The sequence below is a fragment of the Panthera leo genome, chromosome B4 (genome assembly GCF_018350215.1).
Source record: "Panthera leo isolate Ple1 chromosome B4, P.leo_Ple1_pat1.1, whole genome shotgun sequence".
Taxonomy (NCBI): domain Eukaryota; kingdom Metazoa; phylum Chordata; class Mammalia; order Carnivora; family Felidae; genus Panthera; species Panthera leo.
In genome coordinates this window covers 18,463,493-18,477,486 of record NC_056685.1, presented here as the reverse complement: position 1 = coordinate 18,477,486, position 13,994 = coordinate 18,463,493, and the positions used below count along the sequence as shown (strand labels likewise).

General features: G+C 38.8%; 1 protein-coding gene across 2 annotated transcripts in view; it reads right to left on the bottom strand.

Moving 5' to 3' along the window:
• Window positions 1-13,994, bottom strand: part of PLXDC2 (plexin domain containing 2) — a 445,479-nt gene that overhangs the window by 209,809 nt on the left and 221,676 nt on the right. For both annotated transcript variants that reach the window (XM_042945054.1, XM_042945053.1), the window contains exon 3: window positions 5,149-5,295. In XM_042945054.1, coding sequence (XP_042800988.1) covers window positions 5,149-5,295 — 147 coding nt within the window. The remainder of the gene's footprint in view (window positions 1-5,148; window positions 5,296-13,994) is intronic.

The following is a 13,994-nucleotide window of genomic DNA, read 5'->3' as shown; positions in this document are numbered from 1 at the left end:
CAAACAAACCCCAGAAAACTTAAGTTTTTAAATGAAGGTTTCTGTGTATATTCACATAGTCTGAGGATCTCCACCAAGAACAGCCCGATTTTTAAAATTAAAAAAAAAAAAAAAAAAAAAAAAAAGACCACATCAAAAAACATACAAATCTCACAAAAATCCTTACCTGCATTATGATAGAGAGGGAACAGAATTTCATTTCATGTTGCTGGGGTTTCTTATATAAAGTATCAATCTTCCTACCAACATATAGATTGTTTTTTTTTAAGCTAAGAGTGTGTTTATGTCTGGCCAAAAGCACACTGGTGTCTTCTTGGCCAAAAAAAAAAAAGAGGGGAGGGGTTACAATATAGATATAAATATATAGATACATATCTGTCTATCGGAGACTCTTAGAGATCACTTGGGAATTAACTTATTTGGGGGTTATTTTTTGTTATAAAGAATAAAGACTCTCAAATAGCACTGTCTTACAATCTCATTTTTATTTGATATTTTCAATGTCCTTTCATATCCATTTCATTTTTAGTCTCAAAACAGCACTAGAGGATAGTCAAGGCAGGCATTTTTCCCCCTTTCTTCCAGGTTATAAAATTGAGGCACAGAGAGGCCAAAAACCAAGAAAATGAGTTTTGGAACCAAGGTTTCATGACTTCTAACCCTGGTTTCCTTCCACCAGGACAGTGGTACTTCTCTAGAAGCTGTGAATCAGAATTTCATAAACTGTGGTTTCAGAAAGCAAAATAGTTTTAATTTGACTGGCTATTGAATCAAACTTTGTGCCCAAGCAATATATTAAGTAATATGGATATAGAAATATAGAAGAAAATATCAAAACTGTGGAGTTTGAAGGTCCACACAGAGGAGAAGAAATAAATCCAGGCTTGTTCCTAGGTTTATAGTCAGAAGCTTCTAGATCTGCAGTCTGACAACTGTGTGACTTTGAAGAAAGGACAAAAATATCCAAATAAGTACCAGTATTTGAATATAAAGCGTCTGGCTCATTGCATGCCATATGGTAGGGACTTATACAAATTTTTCACTTTCCTTTGTCTAAGAAAACATGCTCTTTCCTTTAATCTGTCAAAGTTAAAACTAGGTTTTAACATCTGCTTTTTTTGCAATAATGATTTAAGAAATGTTATTTAAACCTAAAAGGATAACGGGGAGACTATAATCAAATTGTAGCATACATACATAATATAAATACTAATGTGTATGGCTTCCACATGACCCATATATGAGAAGGGAAAAGAAATCAGTGTGTTTCGACATGTGAGGTAAATGATTTCTAAGTTTTCCTCTGCCCTGAAATTATAAGATATTTTTGTGGATAGGAGAAAAGGGAAAACTCCTACTCCAATTCTACTCTCTTCCTCTTACTAGAATATTAATGTAAGATTCCAACATGCTGTTTAGACTGCATTTATAAATGATGGTGGTGGAGGGAAAATATTTCTTTAAAAAATCATGCTTCCAAGTCAGACACTGCTTTTTATCTTTCTCTGCACAGTTCTGAGGCAGCTGGAAGGAGGAGGGAAGGTGCATCTCTAGGAAAACCGAATCTTCTAGCTTTCTCACTTAACTCCTGCTTATCTAGAGCTGGGTTAGTTAGCCAAATGCCCTCAGTATGCCCCTAGCCACATATATCTTTTCTCTTTTTTGTCTGATTTGTTGACAGAATGCATGCTCTTGGGCATGAAAACTACATTATTTGGTGATAAGATTTGAGAATCTCCCTCTTCCCTTAGGGCTTAAATTTAAGTCCTGTTTCCAACTAAATTACCAGAGAGCTTTGCATCAAGGATCATGAAGATTATGACATCAACGAGCCTGATTAATAAAGTGAATGTGTTCTTTCCCATTTGCCATTTCCCCTTCTGCTAAAGCCTCTCAGTAACATCAAGGGAGAGAGTAGCTGTACTTTGGTGCCTGGGTGGTGTGGGGGTAGGAGGGAGAATGTTTATGGACAGTATTGAGCCCCCTGGTGATAATACTACCTTAGCATTACAATTCTGTCATCATCCCCCCAAACCTGATTCTACCCCCAGGAAGGCATAACAGAAATGGAGCAAATCAGGCAAGATTGGAAAGGTGGGGAGGCCAACTGAGGAAAGTTTTAAACACGAGTCACTCTTTAAAATTTGGAAATCTCAGACTAATACTTAACCATCACACTTAAGAAAGCAAGAACGTATGTAGAAAAATATTTTTAAAAGTAACCTATTAACTAAATTTATAAGTTCCTAGACATAAGACTTACTTAAATGAAGGACTCTATGTGGCAAATTTTTCCAGGAAAGAAAAAGGAGACTAAGATATATTATTAATTCTATTGTTGTAAAGGGAAGTGTGGACCTAGGGGTGTGTGTGTGTGTGTGTGTGTGTGTGTGTGTGTGTGTTCTGTTGATAATGACAGGAAAATGGGTACAGGACCGATTTCTAACTCTAAGAAATGTTTGGTGATAGCTAAAATTCTTGTTGTTTTCTTTTTAATTTTTTAATGTTTATTTTTGCGAGAGAGAGAGGGAGAGGGAGAGAGGGAGGGAGGCACAGAATCTGAAGTAGGCTCCAGGCTCTGAGCTGTCAACACAGAGCCTGACATGGGGCTTGAACGCACAAGCCGTGAGATCATGACCTGAGCTGAAGTCAGATGCTTAACCAATGAAGCCACCCAGGCGCCCCTAAAATTCCTGTTAAAAACCAAAACAAACAAACAGACTGTGACAATGACAGAGCTGAAATAATAAATATTTCTACCAGTGATACATATTTAAAAATCTGAGCGTGGAATACCAGATAAGTTTCCAAGCTGAAGCTCACGATTTTGTGCTTGGTGTCGAAAGCCAAGTGTCACCCCCACACTAACAGGAAGAAAAATGGACCATTACAGCATCATGATTTATCTTGAGACTAATCAGAGAATTGAGGTCACACGGTAACCAAGAGAACCCTACTCCAACGAGAAAAAATATTCTTCAAGGCAAGACAAGACACATGAGCGGCCGCACTTTCGGGAGAGCACAGCAAAGGAAAGTGAGTAAGCAGAAATCCGCTAACACTTTAACCGATGACCTTCTTTGTCTGCCTAGAGATTTCATCCGTTGTGGCTGACAGCAGAACTGGGCCAATTTATGGAAACTTCAATTGGATGCACCCCACATTTGAACTTTTACAAAGCGTATTAGGTACTGCAATATTGTGAGCAGATTGTCAAATGCAAGACATTTCTGATAGACATTGTCCTAATCTAAAACTTTCTCATTTTCTCTTTGAAAATCTTGTTCTAAACCCAACAGGGAATCATTTCTGAATCTGTCATTTTGTCTGGGGTTGCCTGAATATGGAAAAGAAAAGGGATGATGGAATTCATCATCAGCGGAGATGGGGACTTTGCTTGCCTCTCAGCCTCAGACCACGTGCGTTCTACGTGGACAATTCAGTGAATAATCTCATGGTGAGTTATAATTAATTCCATTCTGGCTGTTAGCAGTTGTTCTCTTAAAATAGGAAAGTCTACACATATACAATGAAGGATTTTGGCCCCAAATTTTGATATAACCATCAAATCAGTGCCACTTTATATCTCTAAAGTCATTGGCTCCGTCAGTTCTCTCTCTTTCTTTTTGAAATTGTCTTCTTTAATGTTTATTTATTTTTGAGAGGAGAGAGAGAGAGAGAGAGAGAGAGCATGAGCAGAGGAGGAGCAGAAGGAGAGAGGGACACCAAATCTGAAGCAAGCTCCAGACTCCGAGCTGTCAGCACAGAGCCCGAAGTGGGGCTCGAACTCACGGACGGTGAGATCATGACCGGAGCTGAAGTCGGACGCTTAAACGACTGAGCCACCCAAGTGCCCCGTCTGTTAGTTCTATTGTTAAGTCAGTAATGGTCATAACATTTGAAAGGTTAAAGTTGTGTTTTCCCTTTGTCATATCAAACTGAAAAATACATGAGTTCACTGATGGTAAGATCACTGGTATTATCTGTGATAGCAAAACTAAATAACTTTTCACTAAATGTTAAATCAGGTATTTATGAGAAAAATGACTATCAAAAACTGCTGGAACCAAGTGGGGTATACTTTACAGACACATTGTGAGTGTGGGCTTGGCTGCCTCGGCTAACAGCTGAGTTTCATCACTTAGTGGTAGCTGGAGGCCTCTAGGCAGCTTATTTGATTTTTCCCCTTACTCAGTTCTCTCATCCACAACACCTGGATGGCAAGCATATTTAAATCATAGGGTTATTGTGAAGATTGAAAAGCTAATCCATGTAAGCATTCGGCCTGACAGGTACAATAGGATAGCACTGACCAAGGAAGGTAAGTGAGGCCTGAATTGATATCCTGTCATCCCCACTATACAGAAACTACACCTCGTTACAAGTTACATTACTTGTTTAAGGAGCCAACGCTGGTAAAGGATAAACTCAGGCTGAAACATGTTCGGAGACTTCCAGATTTATTTTTTTTTGCCCTTTATATCAAACTTTTTCACTGAGATACCTAATTTGGTTATCTGAATCATAAATGTTTCTGGTGAAATCTTTTTCAGACCAAGAAAGTAATAAACCCATGCAAAATGGCAGATGCCAAATTCATGTGACTTTTTAAAAAATGTTCTCGGGAGGCCTGGGTGACTGAGTCGGTTTAGCGGCCGACTTCGGCTCAGGTCATAATCTCATGGTTCGTGGGTTCCAGCCCCGTGTCAGGCTCTGTGCTGACAGCTTGGAGCCTGGAGTCTGGTCCGGATTCTGTGTCTCCCTCTTTCTCTACCCCTCCCACACTCATGCTCTGTCTCTGTCTCACTCTCAAAAATAAACATTAAAAATTTTGTAAATGCTCTCTAAATGCATAGATTAAAAGAAAACAAAATCATCCAAGAGCAATCTCAACTTTGAATATTCAATTCATTATCTTACTAGAGAAATTAATGGTTAATTTAATTAATTAATAGTTAAATTGATAGTGGCTTCTCAAAATAATTCTTCTTCACTTTCTATAATACCTTATATTCAATTATGAATCTAAATTGCAATTGCAGAACTAAATAGTAGAAAGTGATCATAACAAACAACATTTATATGCCAATTAAAGCAAAAATTTTTTCATAGCAGAGAAAAGGAAACTCAAAATGTCAAAGCACTTACTGCAGCTTGCCGGTGAGTATTGGACAAAATTCCATGGATCTTCACTTTGTCTTTTTCCATCTGGTCTATGTTCACCCACAAATTCCGGCTGGCTGAATCGGAGGGACCATATATCCGAGATATATAGTAATTGTGATCTGTGTCCTCCTGTAATAAAAGAATAATGCACATCAAGAACAGAGATAGCATGGAAGAAACTTGAAGGCATTACGCCAAGTGAAAGAAACGCGACAGAGAAAGACAAATACTGTCTGTTCTCACATATATGCAGAATCTTAAAGAGGTGAACTCGGGGTGCCTGAGTGGCTTAGTCAGTTAAGTGACTGACTCTTGATTTCAGCTTAGGTCATGATCTCACAGTTGTGAGATCCAGACCCGCATGGGGCTCTAAACTGGGCATGGGGCCTGCTTAAGATTCTCTCTCTCCCTCTTCTTCTGCCCCCCTCGCCCTTCCCACCAACCTTCCCCTGGACTCACACAGGTTTTTGTGCTCTCTAAATAAATAGACAGATATAAAATAAAAATACAATACAATACAATACAATAAAGTAGCTGAACTCACAGAAAAACAGAGGACAATGGTGGTACCAGGGGCTGTGGGGTGGGGGGTGTTGGCTAAAGAGCACAAATTTCCAGTTATAAGACAAATACGTTCTGGGGATGTAATCCACAGCATGGTGACTGTAGTTAACAATACTGTATTATATACTTTCAGGTAGCTAAGAGAATAGATCTCTCACCACGAAAAATAAATGGTAATTATGTGATGTGATGGAGGTGTTAGCTAATGCTATGGAGTAATCATTTTGCAGTATATAGTACACCAAGTCAACAGGATGTACACTTTATTTATTTAAAAAAATTTTTTTAACGTTTATTTATTTTTTTTTGAGACAGAGAGAGACAGAGCATGAACGGGAGAGGGTCAGAGAGAGGGAGACACAGAATCTGAAACAGGCTCCAGGCTCCGAGCTGTCGGCACAGAGCCCGACGCGGGGCTCGAACTCACGGACCGTGAGATCATGACCTGAGCCGAAGTCGGCCGCTTAACCGACTGAGCCACCCAGGCGCCCCAACAGGATGTACACTTTAAACGTATACAATGTTCTATATAAATTCTATCTCAATCAGGCTGGGAAAAAAAAAGCATTTAAGTCACTAATACCCAATGTATATAATTGCCAGCATTATACACAGAGTTCCATTAAAAAGAAAAAAAAAAAAAAGCTCTCAAAAGGAGAAAAAAACCCCACAAAACCCTAGAGATACTGTCCCTAAAATTCTTTAAAAATCAAACAAAAATGATATTATGCAACTAGAAATATTACTATTCTTCAAAATAGCCAGAGGAGTTAAATAACCTCTAAAGGAAGTGAATTAGATTTAAAAATAAATAAAATAAACCTCTTTAGAGGAAATCGTTAAATAAATAAAACACAGAGAAAAATATACACTCTGTTTACAATAGTCTTTTTACCACAGTAATTGTAGGGATCTAATTGCTGCCCAAACAAAATGTCACTTTTGGAGCTATTTACTGAAAACCTGAACTATAATTACTATTGAGTGACAACAAACCCAAACTTCTCTTCTTTAAAACGAGGTCTTTATATGAAGACCTGCTTTCAGTTAATGATCCCAGAAATGGAAATAATACATTTTTCCCCTATAATTTGGGTTATTAAATTCTACTTTTATTTGAATTCTCACTATTGATTATCACAATGGTGCCTGTCACAAAACCTTTAATTTTTGTGCTCTCACTGAATGAAGAGATTTACATGTTTTAAAAGGCAATTTTACTGAGGAAAACCCAGAAAAATCATATGATTCTCGACTAACTTGGACTGCAGTTAATTTTTTCTAAACATAAAATATAATTGTGCTTATCGATTTGAGGAGTCTGCTAGGTAAAATAAATTTAAAAACATTCATGTCTGATGAATGTTTGTACGAATGTAAGGATAATGTTTGTAAGAATGTATGTAGGAATGTAAGAATAATGTTTGCCAAATACAGTGTATGTGATTTGAATCATAAAGTTTAGAATGTGAATTTTGTCTAATGCATTTGTTACTGAAGTGCTAATTGAATAAAATACGATTATTCTTGAAATCTAGTGAAAACAATTCCATGTACCTTTCAAGTCATCAGGCTAGAAACATATAAAACTGACTACATAAAGGAAAGGAATTTCCTATGCAGCATTCTAAATAGATTTTGTCCCATGACCAAAAGAAAAAATATGACCTTAGATATAAATCTTGATAACAGTGATGAAATGTTAACAGTAAGATAAAAGAAAAAATACTAGGTAAACGTCCAACCTCCAATTGAACTCTGGGTATCAGATACAAATTATGGGTACAACCCTGATGAAAGATAAAAAAAAGTTCTTTAGAGAAAGGAGGAAAAAAAGGAGATACAAAGAAAGAAGCATGAATAAGATTTCATGCAGCCCAAGAGAGATTTTATATCCTAGTGGTTTTCTAGCACTCCTTTCCAGAACATTATGACACTGACTGCCTGGGTTCTAGGAGGTAACGAGCATTTGGTTGTGTCTTCGTCACATGTAGAACTCCTTCCTACTGTCTGGTGCTTCACTACCAGAAGCTTTGTGGCGGGTACCCTCCATGACATTGGGCACAAGCCATTCTGCCCATGTCATTGTTACTGGCCACAGTAGCTGGGGGGCACCGGAAGCACACAACCTAAAAGGAACCAATTCATGAGACGTGTAGGAATTCAGGTAAAGAGGAGATAACTGCCCTTATTGTGATTGCTGAGATATGTAGGTATGAGACCTGTGACTACTGTGCCACCATTTGCTACCATGAAGAAACCCTGCCTGAAGGCAAAGCAAACATGGATAGAAACAGAGCCATTATCTCTGAAAAAAGTAAAAAAAAAAGAAAAAAGAAAAGAAAAGAGAAGGGAAGAGAAGAGAAGAGAGAAGGAAAGGAAAGAAAAGAAGCCAGATCAAGTGCATCTAGCGCATTCGGGGCTTGTACACTTAGCTGAACCATTAAATTTTTTAATTGTCAAATCCCCTTAAATAGACACTTCTTTTTTTAGAAAAAGTGTCTGTTTAAGGCTAACATCCAGATGGCTAACAGACACATGAAAAGATGCTCGACATCACTTATCATTAGGGAAATGCAAATCAAAACCACGATGAGATACATTACACCTGTCAGAGTGGCGAAAACGAACAACTCAGGAGACAACAGATATTGGCGAGGAGGTGGAGAAAGGGGAACCCTTTTGCACTGTTGGTGGGAATGCAAACTGGTGTAGCCACTCTGGGTAACAATATGGAGGCTCCTCAAAATATTAAATAAAACCACCCTAAGACCCAGCAACTGCACTACTAGGAATTTATCCAAAGGACACAGAAATGCTGAATCAAAGGGACACATGCACCCCAATGTTTATAGCAGTGCTATCAACAACAGCCAAATTATGGATAGAGCCCAAATGTCTATCAACTGATGAATGGATAAAGAAGATGTGGTATATAGACATAATAGAATACCACTCAGTGATGAAAAAGAATGAAATCTTGCCATTTGCAACAACATGGATGGAACTGCAGGGTATTATGCTAAGTGAAATAAGTCAGAGAAAGACAGGTATCATATGATTTCACTCATATGTGGAATACGAGAAACACAACAGATGAACATAGGGGAAGGGAAGGAAAAATAAGATAAAAACAGAGAGGGAGGGAAACCAAAGACTCTTAAATACAGAGAACAAACTTAGGGTTGCTGGAAGAGAACTGGTGGGGGGATGGGTTAAATGGGTAAAGGGCATCAAGGAGGGCACTTGCTAGATTGCTCACTGGGTGTCATATGTAAGAGATGAATTACTGGGTTCTACTGAAGCTAAAACAACACTGTATGTTAACTAACTTGAATTTAAAATAAACAAACAATTAAATAAACAAACATCAAAAAAAAAACCACCTTGAGTTGGATTATTGTCAACCAAAAGAATCCTACCTGACAAACATGTTTTGGTAACTTTCAAGAGACTTACGCAACATTGAATAAGGCAGTCTCATCTACAGATTTATAGATCTTGATAACAAACATGTTTTCAATTCTGGTATTCTAGCTAATTATACAGTAGGAATGGAAACTTGTACCTAAACTGCCGGAAATCATCAAGTCTGAATTACAAATGATAATGATTCATTTAATTTTTCCATGAATCACATATAAGGGGCATTTTGAAAAAAACAATAAGTTCAAATAAAACTTTCAATTTTTCTCCCTATTTTTTGTATTATTATAAAGAGTTTAGCAACACAGAGATGTGATCTTTAGGTGAATGATGTAATAGAGTCTATCATGCAGCCAAATTACCATATTACCATATAAATACCAAATAGATATTCTCTTTAAAATTACATACTTTCGGTTTTGAGCTCAATATAATTGTTGCAATCAACATATCTAAAATGATTTTGGTATTTCCCTTAACCCCTAAATCTCTATAGTTAATCAAGAAATAGTCTTATAAGGTAAAGGATATCATTATACTTAAATAATGGATTATCTGCAAAAATATACATGATTTTTGTCTAATTACAATCACTGATATGTCTAACTGAAAATAATGTTCATTTTTACTTAAACCAGAGCTTCTCAAGATAATATCACATCTTTGAAAGTACTGAAAAACTAAAGACTAGAGTTTGATGTTAGACTTCTATAGCCCATGCTTGCCAAGTTGTCATGGCAACTTTCATTCAAAGAGGAAGACAATTTATGGTTTACCTAGGAATTTAGAGGCACGAGTTTATAAATTCCAGGGAGAGGTGTTTGGCTCGATTTTTCAAGGAAAGCCATAAAATAGATGTTCTAAAAATGTGACATTTTAGCACTACTAAATTATTCAAACCACATCTTGTCCTTTATAGGAGTAATGGTACTTAAAGAGTTGTCAAAAGCCACTTCAGGCACAAAGATTTCCCTTTTCTGCTCGAAAGCAAACTATACTAACACCATAGAAAATAAAACAAAACACTACTGTGATATGCCTACTTGCCAATTCATTTAGGAAACCAACTGTTACTGAAAGTGGATGGCACAGTAGGTAGCTATAAATCCTATAAATCCATGTTTCTCAAATATGCCTGCAAATGTGCAGCCGTAAACAAAGGACAAACACCAAAAATACAGAGGGAAAAATCATCATGTCTGTACCTAACCATTCTGCATCCATCAGCTTACACAATTCTAACCCAAATGTTGTCTTCTCTTCTATTATTGATGTTACGTTGGTTTTATGATGGATAATTTTTATGGGTGCCTCACCCTGTCTTATGCAGTAACAGCACTGGAATTCTAAATTTATTCCACTGAGAACTTAAAAAAAAAAAGGAATAGATTGTATGAACATCACTGTGCTAGTCACTTGAAATATATAATCAAAGTTCTTAGGTATTTAGCGTCAAATCAATTGGTTGCCTCCCAAAGACTGTTTCATAATGAATAAAGGAATATAATGTGAATGGTTCTTACCAAGTGTTAATATATAGCAAATATATTACCTTGTCACATAACATGAGTTCTCAAGGACCACATAATGCTTATAAAGGTTTAAAAGTAGTATTTTAAAATATTATTTGTGTATATTACATTCCTTAAAACCAGAGTTAAAATATAGTTCTCTAGGATCTAAAAAATTAATGTTCATACAAGAAGCTAAAAGAATATGGTACAATAATAAAATAAGAAAAACAGTGAGCTGATAGCACTCAGGGAAATAATTATGGAGATGAATTTATTAGCTGCAATAAGAACGGAATACGCATGACAAAATTCCTATTTAGGGCATAGAAAACAGTCTTGAGACGTGCACACAAATGAAATGGAAAGGACGAAGAAAATAAGTATCTAGGATACATCATATAAACTATAGAAAAAGATCATATATATGATATATACATACATTACATGTATATACACACACACACATACATGTAAAGACACAGAAACGTATTTTATTTATTTATTTTCATGTTTATGTATTTTTGGTACAGAGGATCTGAAGTGGACTCTGTGTTGACAGCAGAGAGCCTGACACAGGGCTTGAACTCACCAACCGTGAGATCATGACCCGAGGCAGAGTCGGACGCTAAACTGACTGAGCCACCCAGGCGCCCGAAAAGTTTTTTTTTTTTTTTCATGTATTAGGAGAACAATTATTCCGAGGTAACGAAGACTAGAATCTATATATCATGTCCCAAGAAAAGATACAATAGAATTTTGAATATTAAGAAATTTCCTGGTGAGGGGCAGCAGGGACTTGCACAAATGGCGGTGTAGGGAGATCCCGTACTCACCTCATCAGGGACACACCAATCTACAACATATGAATCATTTCCCTCTGAAAGAGATCTGCAAACTAGGTGAGCTGCTTTTCTGCAATAAAGGGTAAAATACCACATTGGGATGGGCTGGAGGAACAGAGGCGTGGTCTCACCAAAATCCCACCCCGGGTGTGAGGACACACAACAGGGAAAGGTCTCACCTGCTGGGCGCCCGTCCTGCAGGAGCAAGGAGTTGGTGACCCACATTAGGCGCCCAGACACCCCTGGGATCGGCACCAGAGAAATGAGCCCCTAAAATATCTGGCTTGAGAACCAAGAGTGCTGATGTCCAAGGGGCCCAAAGTGCTATAGGAAACTGAGATTCCCTTTTTAAAAGGTTTGAGTTAAGTCTCACTTGCCTCCAGACTGACTAGGAAAAAATAAATAAATAAAAGCAATTTGGAAAGCACCTGGACTATATGTGAAATTCATTTGCTAATCTAGAAGCATCTGCTGCAAAAATACAACTTCATACATACATACACCTGCTGTAATAGGCGGAATGACTGACCAAGCCAAGGCAGCTGCTGTAGTAGGCGGACAGGTGAAACTCTCTCTCCCTGGAGATGGAGGCACTGGGGGATGCCATCTCCACTTACCCGGCTAGCACAGGTAGGTGAGCTCAAACTTGGCAGCCTCCTGACCGCTTGCCAAGGCAGGCGGGGGTGAGTGGTGGTGGTACTATCTTGCTGAGGCCGGAGAGTGCAGCTGGTGGCAGGGCCCCCTTGTTCCACGGTTGGGGCAGGGGAGGGCGAGTGGTCGTAGCATTCTCCAGCTCCCTAACCAAAGTCTGAGAGCGTGGGCAGTTGCAGTACTTTACCCCCCACCCCGCTCCCTGGCTAGGGTTGGCGAGCCTGAGTGGTCACGGCATTCTGCCACTCCCGACCTAAAGCTGGCAGACGTGCGCGCACACGCACACACACACACGCACACGCGCGCGCGCGCGCACACACGGACAGGGAACTCTCCTGTTGCATTCCTCAAGCCCACAGGTGTGTGCAGTCAAGACATTTTCCCTGCTGTCTTTATGAAGACCCTACACCCTCTAGCTGCCTAGCTAAAGCTAGTGGGTGTATGCAATCCACACAAGGACCCCGACCCCCCCCCCCCCCCCCCCTTTAACTGCCTGGCTCCCCAGGGAAGGTAAGAATCAGAAGGATAGTTCCTGAGTTCTTCTCAGGCCACCGTAACCCAGTCATCCTGTGAAAAAGGCCTATTTAACTTAGTCCAGAGCTTCAGCCTGAGAAATAGGCTTTGGGTTTCGCACACATTTGGAAGCTGAGGAGGTGCCCCCAAAGGATGTAAGCAGGGAGCCAGCATACTTGCACACCCACCCCCCTTCCGGCCTCACTACAGCTCAGCTCAACAGAACAGAGTTTAAATACTCATCTGGAGCCCCAAGTTTTGCAACTGTCACCCAGAGGACACCTCCAGATCCCCTGGCTTGGAGGCCAGCAGGGGTTATGATAATGGCCCCACAGGACCATAAGTATTTATACTGTAAAAACTGCTACTAGAGGGTCTGCTTTCTTGTTTCCAGCCTGAAACTAAGTGCTAAATGAGATCCCTCCACCTTGGAATACTGATGGATCTTGGCACACTCTGAAAATCAGGGACATACCAAGAATAAATCAGGGGGGTTAGAAAATCACAAAGAATCAAGAAACCACCAAGATCTAGGACAAGTTTGAACAAGAAGATTCATCATCTACACAAGGCCACTCCTTCAGACTGAGAGAAGTAGCTGTTTCACTACTACTAGAAACTAGGAGTTTCTGTTTCTAATCCAGAGAAACAAACACAGAGAGTCAAGGAAAATGAGGGAGCAGAGAAATATGTTGTGAATGAAAGAAAAAGGCAAAACCCTTGGGAAAAGACCTTAATGATACAAAGATTTCTTTACCAAGTAGATAAAGAATTCAAAGTAATGATCATAAAGATGCCCGCTGAACTCCGAAGAAGAATGGATGAACACAGTGAGAACTTCGACAAAGAGACAGAAAATGTAAGAAAGTATCAAACAGAAAGCATAGAGCTGAAGAATACAATAAGCGAACTGAAAGATATACTAGAAAAATGGAGAGGTTCAACAACAGACTGGAGCGAGCTGAGGGATGGATCAGCAAGCTGGAAGCAAAGCAATGGAACTCACCCAGATACAGCAGTAAAAAGTCAAAACAAAACAAAACAAAACAACAACAACAACCCACAATGCAATCTTGCCATTTGTGACAGCATGGGTGCATCTTGAGGGCTAATGCTAAGTGAAATTAAGTCAAGTAGTCCACCTATAAGAGAAATCTAAAAAAACAAAAAGTCAGAGCCACAGATACAGGGAACAGATTGGTGGTTGCCAGAGGGTTGAGGTGCAAAATGGATGAAGGGAATCCAGAAATATAAACTTCCAGTTATAAAATAGGTAAGTCAGTGTGATGTGATGTTCATCATTAGGATACAGTCCCAT